Source organism: Gossypium raimondii, chromosome 5 (genome assembly GCF_025698545.1).
Source record: "Gossypium raimondii isolate GPD5lz chromosome 5, ASM2569854v1, whole genome shotgun sequence".
Taxonomy (NCBI): domain Eukaryota; kingdom Viridiplantae; phylum Streptophyta; class Magnoliopsida; order Malvales; family Malvaceae; genus Gossypium; species Gossypium raimondii.
In genome coordinates, this window is record NC_068569.1 from 23100832 (window position 1) to 23120370 (window position 19539).

Sequence of the window (19539 nt, forward strand, 5' to 3'; positions counted from 1 at the left end):
CCTCATCAGAGATATTTTTCAATGAAATATTCGATTAACTATGAAATATACTCCATTCCCGTAATTGAACTCCCCTCATAAAATATATCATATTTTTAATATAATTATAATATTAAAAATTATACAAATGCAATAATTTTCGATTAAAAAAATGCAATAATTGTATAAAACATAAGCCGGCTGATAATTAAAGAAAAAAGTGTTTGCATAACGGGCTTTTGACGCATCAAGATCCAATATTCAATCATCATCATAAAGCCCACCGGGAAGCCCAAGAAAGACCGGAGCCGTTAAGTTGCAAAATTACCGGTTAAAATAAATAAATAAAGATCTCGACATTTCCGCCAACCATTCCCTGTTTTGTCGGATCCTTGAATCTTCCGAAGAAATGAATGCGTCTCTGAGAGGAAGACATTCAAACTGTAAGAGCACTGCCGCCGATTATGCAGCCGTCAACGCCGGCGATGTCAAACTACGCGCCTCCATGACTGACGCCAGGATTGTCAACGGTCCCAGCTTGAACGGTTTAACTTTTGCCATTAAAAAACCCGGTTTCTACCGTTACATCCCCCAAAAGGCAAGCTTTAATTGAAAAAGAACTTTTCCTTTAAAGAGACTTTTTCAATAAATCACAGACTTGGTTAATTTATTCAACTTTTCGCATTCTTTTTTGCGGTGGGATTTTGTGTTTCAGTTAATGAACTCATTTAGGTTTGCGAAGAATCCATTGAAGCTAAGTTACGGTCGCAAGAGAGGGGACAAACGGACGGTGGTCGACGGGGCTCTGGTGTTCGATTCCGGTAGCCAGGTGTCGGCTTCTTACATGGTTGGTACGAGGAACTGTAAGCTCAAGTATAGTTACTTGCATGGAGGTGTTACGACATTGGAGCCTTGCTATGATTTGGGGAAGAATGTGTGGGATTTCGCAATTTCGAGGAGATTATACGATAATGTTTTTAAGGCGACTTATCAGACATGGAGCAAGAATTTGGCTTTGGAGTGGTTGAGAAATCATGTGTTTAATGGGACTTTTAAGGTAACCAAAACTAACTTAGATCATTGTTTCTTTGACGTGTTTTAATTTAATTTTTGAGTGTTTCATTGCTTAATACAGTGTTTAAATCTGCCATTTATATTAAAAAAAATACTAAAATGATTGACTGGGTTGCGAAATCGTAGTTTCAGAGGGCATAACTAAATTAAGTTTTCCTAGAATAACTGGTCATATACTCCATTTTCCCGTTTTACTACAATATAGCTACAGAGTTTTTTAGGAATGAATTGAGTGGTGATGAAGAGAACTATCATGTCACTTGAGGATGGACATTCAAGACTATTATATTTGAACTCTGTTTTGTGCCAGACATAAGTATGTTCATTTTTTTCCCAACATCACCATCTATTTTGGAGGGTCTATAGAGGATCATATGCTCATGTCATATCCATGTTCGGATACATGTAAGACATGGGTACTTCAAGAAAAAAAGGCGAGTCAGAGCAACAAAAATTCAAGATGAGTGCAACAACGAAAACTCAAGTAAATGGAAGCCTAAGAAGTTGACATTTTCTGCAAGAACCTGTTTTTCTACGGCTGCCTGGTGTGGTTCCCAAGGATGTCGAATGTGGTCATTGTAACTCACTGCTGGAAGCTTAAAATGTTGACAAGAGCTTGAAGCAAAGCAAGGTTTCAATTGCTTGATGTCATTTGTCAGGTCTTTCTTGGATTTGCGTTTTTTTTTTTGTTTGTTTAAGACAAGGGTTATATCATGTTTCTTTAAGGCATTTGCATTAGTGGTTTGTTGGGAGGCCTACAAATGGCGATACCATCTCTATGCTTGGCCACTTGAACAAATTATTTTCTCGGACTAAGAGGATTGTAGATGGTCGAATGTGGTATAATGTAAGAAGTGGCTGTATTGTAGAGTGGACCAGCCTTTCTCGAGTTCTATGAGAGTATCCTTTGTGGTGATGAGAGACGAGGTTCCAACCATGGTTGCTTTCTTTGCTTGAGAGGCAACTTTAAAATGAAATTTGACTACATGTAATGTAACAATAAAGATGAAAAAGGGTAAAGCTATATTACTAGGACTTGGATTTTACTGTTAGACCTGTGTATGTCCAATTTTTTCCAAGATTTCCATGTATTTGTTGAAATGATAACATCGTAGTTCTAACAACTTGTGATGAAATGCTTTTAATCGTTGTCTGAGATAATTTCTAACCATGATCATTTTCTTTTCTTTCCAGATGTCAGCATCCGTCAACCTGGCTGAAGAATCTAAGGACCCTAAATTTATTGCTGAGACTACTTGGGAATTGGAAATGTGATTTGTTGTAATCTTTATCCATTTGCATTTAGAATCATATAAAATTTGGAGAAACAGCTTACTGTAAGCTGCTCCGATAGTACCATCTCAATGGACTGATTACCTGCGCAGGGAATGCTCTGTTGTGTACTGTTCACTGTACCAAACTTGTAGTACTGTCGTTTATTGATAATGAATTTCAGGTCTCCCTCCTGGCAAGATCTCGGTATTTGTTAGACATTGTTTTCCCTTTAAAGATCCAATAAGCTGGTCTTTAAACTAGAAAGATAGATGCACAGAAAGATTCTTTAGTTATAGAAGCAATTTGGTTTCGGCATGTGGAAGTGAAGCTTGAAGACCAAAGCGAAGCAAGGTAGTTGTTTAAGGCACGCTGAGAACTGACAAGTGAGAACTAGCTTGTTAAATATTTAGCTTTAGAATACACTCGACGTATATTATTATTTACTCACAGACAGGAGTAAATGTCGGATGTAGTGCCTGAATGGACATGTTCAATTTTTCCTTTTTTCTGTTTTATCCATATACTTGGAGAGTCGGACATGTCCGAAAATATGTTAGACATGAGTATTTTTTTAAAAGAAATTGTTCATAAATGTCATATTTTTTTATATCTTCTGATATAGAAACACGTAAGATGTTGCTATAGAATTTGAGCTTTGCAATGCTTCATGAAAGCAGAAAACAAAGGTGGCCATTGCTGGACCTTCAGGCTGTTTAAAAAGAAAAATTACGAGCCCTTGTATCCAATATTCCATGTTTTGTTTTTCCTGGAATCAAATCCTAAGATTAGGGAGGATCAGACTGTATAATCCGAAGATTTATGAGTTAAACAATTCTAACTTCATCTTCATTGAGTCAAAGAAAGAGATATTAAACACATTTATGGTAAACCTCGGATTGATTTGGGCATATCATAACTGATTAATGAAACACCTTTCCTAATAAACAACTGAAAAAATTAAAAGAAAATAATTACAGGATTTTAAATTTGATCCAGAATCCCATATCTTCCTGCCTAACAGACAATATTGCAGTTACAAAACTAAATCTCGAGAACTAAAATATGCAATAAATAAGAATGGTTGAACAGGGTTCTTTTATGCATCTGGGCGAAATGGCTAAGGCAAATTCTCTTCTAAGTTTCTTTGTTCTCGAACAGTGTACCGACTGGTCAGGATTAGATGGGAACTTCCATGCCCTTCTTGGCCATGCTATCAAGTATATCGTTAAGAGCTTGACACACACCAACTATCTGCAGAAACATAAAGCCAAAGATAAACCGAGACCTTGCAAAGAAAGGGGTGTTGATTGGCCAATAATAAGTCTGTATTAAGAATAAATTACCTGTTGATCCCATTGTTGGAGTTCTTCAGTGTCATCTTCAAACTGTATAACAGCTTCCACCTGATGCATAAGATTATTTCTTATTTACATAGCTCCTGAGAACTCCATTAAAGAAGGAATGAAACAAAATCATGCACTGAGAAATTGAAACCTGGTCGATTGATCCCCTCATTCTATCTTCACAAATCATTCTTGAGGCTATCTTCTCAGCCTGTAAAGAAATAGAAACCAATTATTTTCCTGTCTTAACCACAATCTATGAGGTTCATGGAGAAAGAAACGACCAGAAAATAAAAAACAAGAAAAACAAGTAGCTTTAAAGGTTGCGCTTTTTTTTTTAGTATGTTATTGTTGCTTGAATGTAGAAAAAGGATGCCACGAGTAAATTGCACCTTATGAGGAGGAATGCCCAGCAAAGTACCCAACTCATCAAAACTATAACAAAGAAAGCAAGAATTTCACTAAAAAAGTTTTCAAATGTAATAGTAAAATAAGATAAGATGAAAATCTAGTGTTACATTTCTAACCGTATATTTGTGTACAGTTTGCTAGCACTCAGAAGATTATGCTCTATTATGGCACGGTCCAGCACAGTATAATTATCAGGAAGCAGTGCTTTCTGTTGGAAAACAAAAGGTTAATCTTGGAGAAATTTACTTTTATTGTAAATGCAAACATCTATGACGGTTGAAAACTTTTATAACCTGATGTGGTTTCAGTTCTTCAGAAAATGCATCAATTTCAGGTTTTCTTAATATTCTCTCCAAATAAACCTGTTAATTTCATATAAATCCCCATCAGAATGGACTTTTAAGGTCATAGAAACGGACAAGAAGACTAGTGCATGTGGAGATGCATGCGTGAGGAAGTGTGCCTGGAATCATGAGAAAGAGAGAAAGAACCTTTTGTAATATCGGATAAATCTTCAGCTTGGAGCACCGTTCATCCTGAAACAAGTCCCAAACCATTAACATGATTAGAACAAATTACAAACAAACTTATCATATTACATTACATCAAGAGAAAGTGCTTACCTTGTAAAGGGTGGCAAGAACACGAGAGCGTTGAGGACCTGCGGCAGCTAATATTGTACATGTTACAGCAGCAGATAGAGCTTGCTCCAGTGCATCCTCATCAATTGTTCTGCATGAGGTGAACATTGATTATATTTGTACCATAATTCCTCAAAAATAACCAAAAATTCAGAAAAGGGGAAATGAGATACAAGCAAATAGATAATTCTACATGGTGCAAAGCATAATGGTTGTAAGACAAGGTGCTTTTGTGCATGTCAATAGTAAGTGATCTTAAATGGATATAGAAGAAAATCTTTTAAAGGAACAAAATTAACTTCGAATTACATACTCATCTCCTATTTGTCGCTTCTCAATTTGAGATATGTCATAGTATCGGAGTGCTGCTTCCAAGAACTTCCTCTTTAAATCCAAAATCCTTGCGTAACAGACCTGAAAAGAGGGGGTGAAAAAAAAGTAAATTAACAAATTACTGGACTTCCAGCTCTAACATTACATAATTGGTCTAAAAACTATGTCATATACCTTGTACTGTAAAATTAATACTTCATGCTGACTGTTGCTAACCAAAAATGAAGCTTTATTAATAAAAGCTTCTGCGTTAACAGCATCATCATCCTGTAAAATATTCAAGCAATGATTTTAATCATATTTTGTAATTGATCTCACATGTCAGCGATAGAATAAGTAACGACATTACTCCATGACATTCTAACACAAACAAACTTGCCTAAATCATGCTAGCATTCAACAAAAGCAATATGGATAAATAATAGTAATCAATACCTCAAGATATAGACGAGCAATTTGGACACATTTCGACAATCTGAATGTGTCATCAATGATCCTGATAGCCATATCACAAACATAAAAGTACAGTCAATCAAAAGAAAAGAATATATCCCGCTGCAGCCATCATCAGAAACGGAAAACAGAATTGTACTCTCAGACCTCATTCCAGAGTCTAAATCAATCCCACTTAGCATCTGCGCTGCCTTTGACCACTGCTGCTCTGACTCATACAACTCGGCAAGTTTCTCTCGGATAATCAATACCTATCCATAACTCATACAAAATAAACAGCTTTCCTTAAACAACCATGCATATTCCTTAAACAGGTTATGTTTTGCAAACAAAATTTAACTAAAATAGTAACGGAAGAAATATAATTAAGGAATTCAGTAGAGTTTTAAACCCAACTATTTCATCAAAGCAAAGGTTTAGCAATGCGGTATGTAAAGGTACAAAGGAACTTGCAAACGGTACAAATTTTCCCTGTAGCTTCCTATAAGGTGCTATCAATCAAATTCAAAAACGAACCTGTTCTTCGAATGAAACTACACGAGGGTGAATCTGATCAAGGATGTAATGAGTAATTTCCTTTTGTAACTCTGCCTCCAATCTCCCCAATTCTTGTGTGAACGTTTGTAAAAGCTGCCTTGATACCACCAATGGAACATCATCCGATAACACTAAAAGAAATTTAATCACCAATAAAAATACGTAAAACTATTAAAAAAAAACCCATGAATTATGCAAAAGGTAGGGAATTTAATTACTATGGTCGATAAATTTCTTGGCTTGAAGGATATCATTTGATGATAAAACCGTTGATAGAATGTGTTTGTATTGTTCGATTTTTTGCCTCTGGTCTACGATCGCCGAGGCGTTTGCTAATGCACTCTCCATTGGCTCCCGATCGCTGCTTCAAAATCTTCGAAACCCTAAACCCTAAGTTTACTCCTCCGTTTTGTTTTCAGATATAACGTGCTCGAATGTTTACTGCTTTATGGTGATTTTCGTTTTGCTCTCTGCTTCCTTTATTTTTCTAATGTAAATTGCTTTCTGATTCTGAGTTCCAGTTTGGGACGGCGCACTCTTTGTTGGCGTTTAGTATAAGGACTCAATAAATAACAGACACGTCATCACAACAGAATTGCATTTTCATCGATTATTTCGATTTCCTCGTTCTTCTTTTTCTAGGTTTTTTGGTAAATTGCGCAGTTGGTCACCCAACTATCATAAATTTTCATTCTTACCGAAAAAAAAATTTACAAATTGGGCATTGTTGTTAACAACTGTTTTCATTTTAGTCACCTAACTTAATAAGGTTTTTTTTTGGTCACCCCGTTAACTAAATGTTATTGTACACTTGTTTTAGTCACCCAATTTCCATTTTAGCCACTAATTTACTTTTTAAAGATTAATTTTATTTTTTTCCAAAAAATTTAGATTTTTACCGGAAATTGAGTTATTCAACTATGAAGATAAAACCCAAGTTTTTATTTTGCAACTCAATTCTAAAACCCAAATTTTTGCTAAAAAACTAAGAATTTAATTTTAGAAAAGAAAAAATTAAAAGGAGTGTTATTTAATCACTTAGAAAAATTAATTTTTTACTTTTATTTTTAGGCGATAATGAGTCACATTACCGAAATATCACATCATCACTTTTGAACGAAATTCAATTCAAAGATCAAATTAAAAAAATTATCAAGTTCGGAACTAATGTGAACTAAAAAGTGTAAAGACTAAATTTAAAAATTGTTAAATTTAAAAATTAAATGTTTTAATTTTTTTAATCAAAACTGCATTCTTCATTGCAAAACATCCTGTAGTTAAGACAACATCCTGTTTTAGTGTATGTAGCAATCCAATTCGTTACTTTATTACTTCTCCGTTGTTAAATTTCGAATTCTAACAATGTAATTGTCTTCATTTGTTGAAATCTAATGGAAGATGAAATCAACAAAGAAAATTTTGATGAATGAATTGTTTATTATGGCAATCCATATAGATTGAAAAGGTGCAGTACAACGTCAATGATGGAAGATCCAATGTACAAAAACCTTAACCCAAATCTATCCCAAATTGTACGGAAGCTCGCCTGAACAGGTCTGCCGTGTTTCACCAGAGACTGGACTCCATGTTGGAGACTTCGATTCAACTCAGGCCTTGAATGCGGCAGTCGAAAACTGCAGTGAACGTCTCTGCCCTGTCCATGCACTTAACAAGACATGGCTCCTCAAAGGTAAATAACAAACAGATAGCAAAATACAATGCCCTCCACTAAACACAGTTGATAACTAAGGAACATTAACATCTCCTATTATCAAAGGCCTGCTATGCATAATTACAGGCCAAAGACTCGTATCCATGTTCAAGACATTGAAGAATTCCGAGATTTAAACTCACCGCATTCATCCATGTTCGAGACTTTTGAAGAACTTGGAGATTCAACACATCGCATTAATGCAGCAGCCGAGCATCCCAAACCGAAGAAAACCCCTTTTGCATTAGTCCATGCATGCACAGTGACATTTAAATAGCAAAATACTATGCCCTCCACTGAACACAATTAACTCTCTGGATCTCTAGAAACTGTAAATGAATGGACACCAAAAGCCTGCTTTAAGAACATGTGAGCTCAGCTCCATGCAAAAACATTTTCAAACGAAGAAAACAAATATCTTGTGCTGCTTTAAGATCCTTTTTATAATTTTAATTTTTTTGCCAGAAATAATGAATCATGCAATCGGTATACATATGAAGAATCCATATTAGCTTTTGCAAAACAAACCTGCAGGGAACACGAAAGAGACAATTTAGATTAAAAATGCATAGTTACTATATACGTACAGGTTTTTAAGGGCAAAAAATAAACTTCTTGTTAATGTGTATCTTAAGACAAAAACGCCCTCGAGTCGCTTATAGCAGATAATCTGATCTTTGACTAAAGCAATTGCATAAGCACATTCAAATCTGAATCTACTGGCTGTAATTTCAATGAATAAATAAGTTTTACAATATAACTGCAAATGGCGTCATTTTGGGTTCAATGAGGAAAGTGAAACCATCCCTTTGATTTGTCTCTGCATTCATGAAAATACCGGCGCAAACTAAGAAACTCAGATGAGCCATATCATTTCGGAGCAAGGCCAAGAAATTATCAATCATCTTTCTGACGCAAAACACTAGGCATGCTATTATTACCATTGAGTGTAGCAAGATATATTCGCTTCTCAGCCAGTCCAATATCCGATAGTATCAAATTACCCTGCCGGCAGAAAAATCAAACAGAAAGTAAAAACTCATTTTTAACATCAATGACAATCAAGTAATACAATAAGACTAGATGGTTTTCCTTATGCATATCAGCAACTACTTGGCACAAGAAAATTCGTATGGTGCCTCAGGCTAGTGCTTCAGAATTCTAGAACAATCAAAACATGGTATCTGCTAACTGTTAAGAGAGATTTTCTGGAAGGCCCTAGCTTAGCTTTTACTATAGCAGGTATCTAAGAGGTTCCTACAAACAACATGACCACATTTTGTATCTTTTGAGAAGACAATTTGATCGTATATTAGTACCTCACTGGCCATTAATCTTCGGACGTTATTAGCATATAGTTTTGGATCATCCTTCTCTAGTTGCGAGGGGTAGTAGACAGGTAACCATGTGACCTCCATGTGATTAACAAATTGACACAGAAGAAAAACCACATGACGCATCTATGAAAAACAATAGAGAACATTAACAGCAGGAGAAAATGTCATACAACAACTACACTTGTCATAAAATTTACACACAACAGATACACTTATTAAAATATTTTTCCATTTTCTCTTTTATTTAATCAAGTACATATTGTCTTCGCTCTAGCATTTCTTGGCTAAACTTCTCCAATAAAACAAATATGTATATGTATGCACGTGTGTGTATATTGCTTGCTGTAATTTTTATCAAATCTAAGAAACTTCAAACTATCATTTGTATATCAGAGTAACTTCGATATCAGCTACAAAAATTAGGGAACAAATAAGACTTATTATCAAATTTGCAATTGCATCTTGAATTTGCATAAGCAATACTCACCCCTGTTACTGATTCCCAGGCTGGACTAAATCTTTGGTATGGGTACTTCAATATAACAGGCACCACAGGTGCTCTTGCCAAAAAGGCACCAGTCTTGAAAGAGATAAGGTAATCCCCATTTGTTGTTGTACCCTCTGTCATCGAGATGAACATGAAGCAAACAACTGTTACTAGTTGGGAATTCATAAGCATTAGAAATACAGAAGCTTAGGCTACTCTTGGATATCAGCTACAGAGATGCATAAGACCCATAATGTATTTGAGCACGGTATGCAACATTAACTAAATAATGTGATAAATGCATATAGTGGATCAAAAAAGATGATTAACCTGGAAAAAGCAGTATCTTTGGAGCATATTCATCCTGGTGAGCTTTACGAACTCTATCAGTCACAACACCTGAAAAAGCATCCAGTTATGCATTGTAATTTAGACCAATATTAAGTGCTAAAGAACAAGTTTGACATCCATAGTTTTGTACCTGAAACACCTTTAAAGTCCGATGATTTTGACTCCCGCTGAACGTAGACACAACCAAGGCATTTGCTGTAACAAACAAGTCAAAATATCATTCATCACTTCGACTCCACCCATTTTGTTTATACAAGGAATACAAGATGAAAAAAATAGAGAAAGATACACGTGGTATGATATAAAACAAAAGAAATATATTTCCAACAAAGCATATGCATGCACAACAAACTTTTTGAAAGTATAGATATGTATTCAGAAGTAAATGGGTCACACTAGACAACAATATGTGAAGCAAAGTACAAAAGATTCACCATATATATTTATCGAGCTTGAAAGGCAAAAGGAAAACAACTTATCAGCTTTATATAAAACAAAAAGTCGATAATGACAACCAAATTGAAAAGGGTTTTGCATCAAACCATGGGAGAGGTTTAGGCGGTTAAAATAAACTAACCTGATGAGACCAACCAAAGGAATGTTAGCCACTGACCTCTTCAGCAATAAAACACACCCAAGGATTCCAATTGACAAAACCAAAAAACCAGAAACATGTCAGTTAAACAGTAAAAAAAATTCGGTTATACACCACAATCAAAACCAAAAGAGTTGCTAAGTATAACAGACTTTAGCAACAAAGCTTGGAAAGGAAGAGGACATGTGATATAAAATATCCAGATATGAAATGTGATTCGATACAATTGCTCCAGGCCGTTGTTCTGGCTCATCGGGTTGAAGGGTACCCTGTAGAGAAATCAAACACCCAAAAAGATAAATTTCAGGAAAAAAAAATGATCAAACAATTACTTTGTTTGTGTTAGTGTCAATAAAAGTTTGAGAATTTGCATAATTCAAGTCCCATAGATTCTCTTTAGAGCTACCAAATTGGAGCATGAAACAATGCAATCAGTGCTCAATAAGTAAACTTTCTTATGTAAATGCTCATTGGATTGATGGGTACCCTGTAGGGAAATTAAACACCCCAAAACAGAAATTTCAGAAAGAAAGAAAAAAAGAAAAAAACTGGCGACCAAACAACTACCTTTTTATGTTAATGTTCATTTAAGTTTGGGAGGTGGCATAATTGAAGTCCCATATGTTCTCTCTAAAGGAACCACATTGGACCATGAACAATGCAGATGCACTCAATACAGAAAATGTAAAGTTAGAAAAGAAAAAGTTGGCAACTTGGGCATACCGCAGTCTTCGAGTTCTCTTGGGAATTTTTTGAACCATTATGAGTTTCGTTAATCCGATAAAATCCCACAAGAAAAAGCAACGTCTTCGACAGGAACCGACCGGAGCGGAGAATCACGGTTCGTCTCCACCCGCCCAAGTGTGCATAATCCTCTTGCCCTTCCCCATGATTAGGGACCGAGAACAAAGTACAAATTCTACAAATCAAGTAATACACGACCAAAACAGTCATCACCAATATGGTGCGTAAAGGGAGGAGCGTTACGAATGCTATTCCAAGCTGCAGCTTCTCCATCAATAGGAGCTCCCCACGTCCCATGGCACCGTACACGTCGTTGCGAACATAGGCAGCACATTTCTTCTCAAGCTCGAGGACGTTGGAGGCGGATGTGAGGAGTGGGCGGTCGTCTCTGGAGGAGGCATCGTCGTGTGTCGGGTCGGGTTGTGGGGTCTTAGACGGTTTCGTATTAAAGCCCCTGAGTTCGGACTCCATGTTGTGGTTGGTGGAGGAAAAGAACAACAGTTGTAGGATTTTTTATTCAAAGTGTTTGGATGCGGCAGCCGGCAGCCGTTCGATGGAATGCCGATGAGGCTATGACGTTGACCGTTTTATTTGATTCATTCCATTAATTAAGGTGGTGATAGGAAAAGCAAAACCTGATCCACCCACGGATTTACACTGATTTGTTTTTATCGGTTTTAATAGAAAGATTTTTGTAAAAGAGGGTGGATGCCATGCCATGTTGTTTTTAAAGGGTGGATGCATGCAGGTGGACTAAAGGTAGTTTAATTACATTTCAGATAATTTTATTTCTAGTGAACATGAATGCATTAAATATTAGCTCCATTGCCAATATCAACATGCCATTTGTGGTGGATTTTTTAGTGTTATTTTCTTTTGTCGTCTTTTGGGAACAAGAAAATCAAATAATATCAAAATTACTCTTCGACATTCAGATTCTGATAATGCGTATAAATGCTTTAACCCCACTTTCATGTGCATTTTATATATAATCATTCATCCCGACTTACATGTAAATTCATTAATCATTCATTCGGCTTATACCTAAAGTGCATGAAACTGAATATAAAACATTTGCTTAGAAACAAAGATCACACATCCATTTAACAATAGAAACCAGTAAATTAATTTCATTCTGTGAGGTTTTTTCCCAAGCCTATAAAAAGCCTAAAAGAAAAATAAAAACATTTCTGTCAACCAGCAAAATAGCCGACAGTATCTACAAAGAATTGATTTTGATTCTAAAAAAAACCCAGCTTCCCCTAACAATTCAACCAGGGAATCAAAGAATCAACTGACTGGGGAAAAAAAAACAATTGCAGATGAAAATGTAACTCTTCCAATCTTTGGTTTAAGATATTCTGCAATATGTTCTTCTACATCTCACTGTGATAACCTGTAAGGACAACAGCTTTCGTCTTACTTTTCTTCTGTTTCAGCATACATTTTCACCAACATTCGATTTGTACTCTGCTAGACTTGGTCTAACACCGAGCCTTTCCACTTCCAAGCGTGAGCTCAAGATCATCCAATCTAACTTCATGAATCCTCTCTCCTTCCCATGGCTTCACCAGTCCACTCTCAAACTGAAACTCCGAACCATGCCCTTTCTCTTTGATCAAATCATTGGGCAAACTTTGTGGAGCAATGGGCTTCACAAGATTAAAGGTTGGAGAAGTTGGCATTTGAGAAGTAGAAGGTGCAAACTTTTGAAAGCTTATCCATTGACCCGATTCGATTGTTGATGCATCAGACTCATCACATTCAGGTATAGCAGCCGGGGCATGAAAATGACAGTGAGTGGGACTAGCTGGGGCAGAGACTGCATACAATGGGTAGTTAAAAGAGGCCATTGACTCTTTAGCAATGGCCTCCCAGTTGGGAATTGGCTTAGGATTTCTTGAGGTTGGTGATGAAAGCGGTGGTGTCACTGGGGCACTGTTTGAGATTCTGAGAGGTGGCAGAGATGAAGGAATGGCGCTTCTAAGGAACGGGAATAGACTAGACTGATTACTAGCATCAAGCCTAGTGGGACTAGGGAAAGAAGAGGAGGAAGGACTGACTTGACAGGAAGGAATCGGGCTTGGAAATGCAGACGACAATGGACTTGGATTTTGGGATGAAAATGAGGTAATTTTAGCTGAACTGCCTAGTATATCAGTTGGAGCCCGTGGTGGCTTACATCCCTAAACAACAAATGCAATTAAAAAAACAAAAATTATCAACAGTACTAGCTTTTATGCAATTAAAAGGCAATTAATACCAGATAGATAATCAAGAAAAGTTGTTCAGTATTCATCACTGTTTCATTTCAGCTATCTAATGAAGTTCCAGTTCCAACTTCCAACACAGATGAATTAATGATTGTCTAATTAACAGGTGCTAGTTCAAGAACAATGACTTCCAATTATTACCCAATATTTAACGTTTCATTTCAGCAATTTGTAAATAAAGAAAACTGTTCAATATTCATCAATGTTTCATTTCAGCAATTTAATGAAGTTCCAATTCCAATACAGATCAATGAATGATTGTGTAATTAACAGCTGCTAGTTCAAGAACAATAACTTTCATTTTTTACCCAATCTTTCAAGCAAGTAAACAAAACCAAAATCAAAATCAAACTTAAATTGAACAGATCAAAAAAAGACCCAGAGAGCAAAATCAGCCTAAAAACAAAATGATAGTTGATCCAAGTAAAATAGAACAAAATTTGAATAGATCTAGCATTAGGTAACAAGTGAAAAAAAGAAGAAGAAAAGGTAAATTAGATACCTTTCGATAAGTGGTGCCATCTTCTTCAACAACCCAACCAGCCTCGGCACAAAGAGCTTTGAGAACTTCATTGTTATCACAGTGCTTGGGTAGATTGTAATTTCCTAGAGCTCTAAGCCCAGTATATATCTTTGCAGCAATAGCTCTTCTCCTCCTCTCCCTCCTCCTGTTATTCTCTCTCTCCTTCAACGACGGCTTCCTCCTTGGAGCCGCCGGCATCGACGTCGCCCCATCTGACGTCATCTCTCCGATTTTACAAACAGCGGTGAAGAGGGTGCGTTGGGTCACGAGGAATACGCTTTTCCTTGGCTGGAAAAACAATTTGTTAAAAGGGAGAGAAAAAAACAAGAATCTCACTCTGCTTTAAGACCCAAACGATGCTAAAGGAAAGTAAAAACACAATTAAGTCTTCGTTACTTTTGAAAATTATTTTTGTTTGGTATTAATTTAGTACATGATATTATAAAGTAACAAATATGTATTTAAATAATGTTTAAATTAATTAATATTACGATATTTTAACAAAAATATAAAAATAATTTATTATAACTTATTGGTAATATTTTAATATATAATATTAATTTTAAATATTTCTAAGTAATTAATATTATTTATTTATTAAATTTAATTAGAATATATAAATTATATTTAAATATTTAAATATAATAATTAAATATTTATAATTAGATATTGACACAATTGTATTATTATAAAAATTATTTTTATTTTTAATTAATGCTTTTAACAAAATTGTATTATTTTATTTTAAAATGTTTTTGAATATATAACTCATATTAGATATTAATATAACATAGAAAATATAAACTAAATAAATTAAAATATTACATATATTTAGATTAAAGTTTTAAAATGGATAATATTTATATACCAAATATAAATACTAAAAATTTTACAATAGCATTTATAATTTAAAGTGAATTCATTAAACTAGAAGCTATAGCATCTCTTGTTAATTCCATTTCAAAACCCCTTGAATTATTTAATTCACCGTCATTAACCCTAGATTATATTCTAGATCCAAATCAAACAAAGGAAATCAGTTTAAAACATCAACAATTGAAATGCATTGATCTGTGATTAGAGTTATTTGCTACGAACAAAACTTCAATACTATAAAATTTATCAAATATTTAGCCAAGACTTTTAAGCACAATATCAGCAGGGAGACATTGATGGTTTGAAATACTTGTGGCCAATATTTTTTTAAGAAGTTATACAAGTATAATTACAAATAATATTGTATAAAGCACAACTTAACTGAAACTGAAATATATCTTATTTGCGTCCAATACATATCTAAATATGAGTAAAAGATATGATTCTCTAAAAACCCACCAAATACATGAAATAGCCTCACTTTCACAAAACATATTTTGTTTAAATCTAAACTTTAGGATAATAACAATAGTTCAATTTTGGTGCAAATCTCAGTAAATTCAACAAAATATGCATTTGCTAAGCTTTCCACAGTGGTCGAATTAATACCGTGACTAATGAATCCGGTAAAAAATAGCAACACCGAAAATACCACCTAGAATCCATGTAAAACCAGCATTCCCCATCATGGTTTTCAATTTTCAATACAATAACTAATAACTATTTTAGCTTTGTTTCTAGCTGTCCATCTCTATTTAGGTCCACTAATTTCTCTATGAGAAAAGACGACTTCATAATCCACAGCAGTTCAGAACTAAAGGTAAAACTACTTATCCTCCTATAGATATTATTCTAAAGATGGAATGAACCATAAATTTGACGTCCATGTCCTGTCTAACATCGCTATCTAATATGGAAACAGTGACACACTACGTAGCATATCCAAGATAATCTAGACAATTCGGCTCATAAACAGACTCCTACAAGCCTGTAAGAACACCGATCTTATCAAATTCCAATAAACTTCAGATACTAAAGCAGATATTGCAACTGCATCTTACTTTAGTTCAAGGGGCCCAACATGAACTCTAAGATCATTGTACTAGTTAGTATTACTACCTATTCGAACCTGTCTATTCTAAAAATTTAACTCAGAGAATAGATGCATTAAGCCTCTAGCAAATGAAGAAACATAAGTAATTAACTAATAAATATCCCAATTACCGACCAAAATCCCATTCCTTAAAACCTCCCCTAAACCCTTTTTTGACCTAAAGAATCTGGCCAATGCTATCTTCTTAAAAATCCAGCACTTCAAAGTTTTATCCAATCTTCAAGCAATGCCTTGAACATAAGTTCAAAACTAGCCTCAGCATACTGCATATCTCATAAGAACACACCCCCGAAAAAAATATATCCAACCTAATCCTCAGGAAAGATACCCTAAATTTATAGCACTTAAATCCCCTCTTTAAACAACCTAGCATTGCCTATCAATCAGATTTCTATTTTATTTTTTCTATCATAAAAAAAATCCAACTTTGGCAGCAAAATAATACAAAAAAATTATAAATTTAAGAAAATAACACATCTCTCAACTATCCATAACAAAGAACCACCGGTGGAGAAGAGGAGAAGAGAATAAGAGAAGAAAAAGATAAACTCACCGATGGTGGAGAAGAGGAACAAAGAACCGGCACAGGGCAGAGGACAAAGAACCAGCAGAGGGCAGAGATGAGGGCAAAGAACCAGCGTAGCAGAGGGCAGAGAAACAAAGAACCAGCAGAGAGCAGAGAGCAAAGAAGAGTACTGGGCGTTCATGTGGCTAAAAAAGTAAAAGAACCAACCTAAAAGCACTTTTTGCTTGAAAAGCTAAAAAATTCTACTTTTTCATCTGCCCAAAAGTACTTATAATAAGCTGGGAATTTGCTACCAAATGAAGTTGTTCTTTATTGCTTTTCAAAGAAAAAACACTTTTCCAGGTAAAAGCTCATCTCAACAGCAATGAAGAACAGAGCCTTAGACATGTTCGGACATTCCGGCTACATGTTCGGTTTAATAAATTACATAATATTATTTCTAATTCAAATTGACTTAAATTAAATTATAATTTAATAATATATATAATTATTAATTATCAGTTTTATTGTTAAGTGATACACGGATTTATTATATTTAATAATTAAAATACATAAATTTATTTTATTTTATTTTAAATTTCAAAATATATAATATTAAGATCATTTTAATAATATAATTTTTAAAATATATATATTACCATATTTAATTCTACTTTACTTTAAAATATATATAATTTGGATTAATTTGACCTTGTAATATTAACGAAAAATATTGGGTGTAGTGATAAGATATATTGTACTTCAAATGGGATAATGTTAATTCGAACATTGGAGATGACATTATTAAGAGAGACAACCATGAACCCGAACATATATCGTAAAACAAACATAAAGGATGCTAAAAATAAAAATAAGATGCAATAATACTAATGTATGGATATTTTAAATTTAAATTATTAATATTAGGTTATAGCACACTTACAATATAAGTAGAAAATTTAAGTAAAAATATATATTTATTAAAAGTTTATGTAAGAAACAAAAGAAGTTTTGGTTGAAATTGTAAAGTTGAAAGTTTAAGTACACCTAGGACTTTACTTGGTAGAAAAAATAATTTTCTTTCTATCCATTACTTGGTAGAATTGAAAAATAAAAAGGAAATAAAATAAAACATTTGAAAAATGCATAATATTGAACTAACATGCATCACGTTTATTTTCTCCCCTCTTATCATTCCAATTTAACCTAAGTACAAAATCATAATCATTCAAATTGATCACCTCATTTTTCATTGCACTTTCAATCTTTAATTTGTGGATGAACTCCTTGTGCTACACCAACAGTTGGGACCTTCATAGAGTTAACAATTTTGATCAATCTAGTTGTCTTATTAACTTTAAGACTACGTTCACTAATTGTCTTCTCAGATATTAATAAGTCAGATGCTCTTGTGTCAACTAGAGTACTCTTTCGTTTGCTTGCAATGTTGATTACGAACATCATCTTTTTCTACTTTAAACCCCTCATTGTCATTGCATGATTGAGTATCATAGAACCAAGATTCAAAGTCTCACATTGGCTCTGCAACCTCCTTATTGATGGTGATCTGCTTAGCTCATTCTAGACAATCTTGCATCTTGTGCAAAACCATCACATAAGAAGCACTTCATTGACTCCATTTCCTTTTTCTTTTCCTATGACTTGGTGGACTTCCACTTCCCTATTGATGGCTTCCCATTGCCATTTTTGGATTGTTCTTCTCAAACTTTCCCACCATTGTCATTGTCATTGGGCTTGGAATATTGGGATCCAGTACTCTTAATGTGGTTGCTTTCGTCATTAATACTTTTTAACTTTTCTAACAGATTGATTAATAAATTTTCGTTGTTTAAATTATTCTCTTGGTTATTCTTGTCCTCAATGGTTTTTGCACGAAAAAAAATTGTATAAGTAAATATTTACTTACCGGTTGCCTAATGTTTAACTAATATTAAGTTGCACCATATGGTCGAATATGATAGGAGGAGACAACTTATATTAGTAGGTGGTCTAAATAGTTCATAGTCTGAAGAATCAAAATTGAGTAAATTTATTTGATGATTTATTATGTTGTCTATCAAGCCCAATTAAAGAGATACCTAATCTTGTATATCAAAGTGGATGACTCCCAGAAAGATAAAGACATCGGTGTGATTGTCTAGATTGACAATACATCAAACAAGATCGACAATGCATATAACAAGATTCGAGTTGAATTCATCCTAAATCCGTTTATAGATTTATTCACTATTGATGTTCATGGTGTGACTTACCTCAATTTTGATTAAGTAAATAATGTGTATATAACTCGTATACTTTGATATATTAAAAACCTAAGTTTAATTGGAAATAGAGCTAAAAACTAGTATGTTAGGTATATGACTTATGTATGACAAAACTTTACTAGTGAAATTCATAGCCTAATAAAAGGTAAACGATATCCTATCATTGGAATTGCATGGCTGATGAAAAAGAAATATGGTCACGGGTCATTTGTCTACGACGAATTATTTTATTACTATGTGTTAATAACATACTTTTTCATTGAGGAATATGCAATGGCTAACATGAGATAAAATATGATTATATTTGATGAACGAATTTAATCCAAAGAGATGAAAGATATGTAACAGTCTGTTTTTCAGTGATACCGAAAATGGTAGTTTTAGGACCCCATTTTTTGATGATCAAGTCAGTAAATATTATTTAATATTTAGAGTCAATTACAGTGTTATATTGGATTTTGATCTGTTAAATTTGTTGTTTTGAAAGTTGGTTAAAGTAGGAGTGGTTTGACTCTAAAGTTAGTGGTGTTGGAAAATGAGGTTTCGAGACCTCGTTTTCGTAAATCAAACCCGTAAATATTTAATAAAAATATTTACGCAGTTATTAAATGGGTGAAACAAATTTTGGATAGCTAATTTTGATGAATTAATGATTAATTAAGGTACAATGACTAAATTCTAAAAGTGGTAAA

The 19539-nt window shown here is 34.2% G+C and overlaps 4 protein-coding genes across 7 annotated transcripts; 1 reads left to right on the forward strand and 3 right to left on the reverse strand.

Annotated features, from left to right (window-relative positions):
- The first annotated feature begins 321 nt into the window (after nt 1-321).
- On the forward strand, nt 322-2525 carry LOC105770070 (outer envelope pore protein 24A, chloroplastic). Its single transcript, XM_012591114.2, has 3 exons — nt 322-577; nt 695-1036; nt 2248-2525. Exons 1-3 carry the CDS (start codon nt 389-391, stop codon nt 2326-2328), a joined length of 612 nt encoding a protein of 203 aa, XP_012446568.1. The 5' UTR covers nt 322-388; the 3' UTR covers nt 2329-2525.
- Nucleotides 2526-3206: 681 nt separating this feature from the next.
- LOC105770069 (COP9 signalosome complex subunit 4) lies at nt 3207-6589 on the reverse strand. Of its 2 annotated transcripts, XM_012591113.2 has the most exons (14): nt 6265-6588; nt 6026-6177; nt 5657-5760; nt 5492-5552; nt 5231-5323; nt 5037-5137; nt 4706-4814; nt 4574-4618; nt 4376-4444; nt 4199-4290; nt 4064-4106; nt 3823-3882; nt 3672-3731; nt 3207-3579 (listed from the first exon to the last, which is right to left on the reverse strand). In XM_012591113.2, exons 1-14 carry the CDS (start codon nt 6392-6394, stop codon nt 3505-3507), a joined length of 1194 nt encoding a protein of 397 aa, XP_012446567.1. In that variant the 5' UTR covers nt 6395-6588; the 3' UTR covers nt 3207-3504. The 2 variants fall into 2 exon arrangements, with proteins under 2 accessions (XP_012446567.1, XP_052487393.1); XM_052631433.1 differs by lacking the exons at nt 4064-4106; nt 4199-4290; nt 4376-4444 and having other exon boundaries at nt 6265-6589.
- A 1720-nt stretch (nt 6590-8309) lies between these two features.
- Nucleotides 8310-12117, reverse strand: LOC105770071 (lysophospholipid acyltransferase LPEAT1). 3 transcript variants are annotated; one of them, XM_052631461.1, is made up of 9 exons: nt 11251-12080; nt 10752-10796; nt 10510-10547; nt 10063-10127; nt 9912-9980; nt 9582-9715; nt 9077-9217; nt 8699-8762; nt 8310-8577 (listed from the first exon to the last, which is right to left on the reverse strand). In XM_052631461.1, the coding sequence occupies exons 1-9, from the start codon at nt 11740-11742 to the stop codon at nt 8507-8509; spliced, it is 1119 nt and encodes a 372-aa protein (XP_052487421.1). In that variant the 5' UTR covers nt 11743-12080; the 3' UTR covers nt 8310-8506. The 3 variants fall into 3 exon arrangements, with proteins under 3 accessions (XP_052487421.1, XP_012446569.1, XP_012446573.1); XM_012591115.2 differs by having other exon boundaries at nt 10680-10796; nt 11251-12060; XM_012591119.2 differs by lacking the exon at nt 9077-9217 and having other exon boundaries at nt 10680-10796; nt 11251-12117.
- A 218-nt stretch (nt 12118-12335) lies between these two features.
- On the reverse strand, nt 12336-14433 carry LOC105770072 (protein BRASSINAZOLE-RESISTANT 1). Its single transcript, XM_012591121.2, has 2 exons — nt 14047-14433; nt 12336-13457 (listed from the first exon to the last, which is right to left on the reverse strand). Exons 1-2 carry the CDS (start codon nt 14287-14289, stop codon nt 12756-12758), a joined length of 945 nt encoding a protein of 314 aa, XP_012446575.1. The 5' UTR covers nt 14290-14433; the 3' UTR covers nt 12336-12755.
- Between the last annotated feature and the right edge of the window lie 5106 nt (nt 14434-19539).

Excerpts from the sequence above, each read along its gene's own strand:
- LOC105770070 (XM_012591114.2), top strand. The coding sequence starts at position 389 with ATGAATGCGTCTCTGAGAGGAAGACATTCAAACTGTAAGAGCACTGCC. Across the intron at positions 578-694 it reads ACCGTTACATCCCCCAAAAG|TTAATGAACTCATTTAGGTT; the intron begins GCAAGCTTTAAT and ends TTTGTGTTTCAG. Across the intron at positions 1,037-2,247 it reads TGTTTAATGGGACTTTTAAG|ATGTCAGCATCCGTCAACCT; the intron begins GTAACCAAAACT and ends TTTTCTTTCCAG.
- LOC105770069 (XM_012591113.2), bottom strand. The coding sequence starts at position 6,394 with ATGGAGAGTGCATTAGCAAACGCCTCGGCGATCGTAGACCAGAGGCAA. Across the intron at positions 5,138-5,230 it reads TATTAATTTTACAGTACAAG|GTCTGTTACGCAAGGATTTT; the intron begins GTATATGACATA and ends CCCTCTTTTCAG. Across the intron at positions 3,883-4,063 it reads TGGGCATTCCTCCTCATAAG|GCTGAGAAGATAGCCTCAAG; the intron begins GTGCAATTTACT and ends ATTTCTTTACAG.
- LOC105770071 (XM_012591115.2), bottom strand. The coding sequence starts at position 11,742 with ATGGAGTCCGAACTCAGGGGCTTTAATACGAAACCGTCTAAGACCCCA. Across the intron at positions 10,548-10,679 it reads TTCCAAGCTTTGTTGCTAAA|AGGTCAGTGGCTAACATTCC; the intron begins GTCTGTTATACT and ends TTATTGCTGAAG. Across the intron at positions 8,763-9,076 it reads GAAGATTAATGGCCAGTGAG|GGTAATTTGATACTATCGGA; the intron begins GTACTAATATAC and ends TTCTGCCGGCAG.
- LOC105770072 (XM_012591121.2), bottom strand. The coding sequence starts at position 14,289 with ATGACGTCAGATGGGGCGACGTCGATGCCGGCGGCTCCAAGGAGGAAG. Across the intron at positions 13,458-14,046 it reads ATGGCACCACTTATCGAAAG|GGATGTAAGCCACCACGGGC; the intron begins GTATCTAATTTA and ends TTTGTTGTTTAG.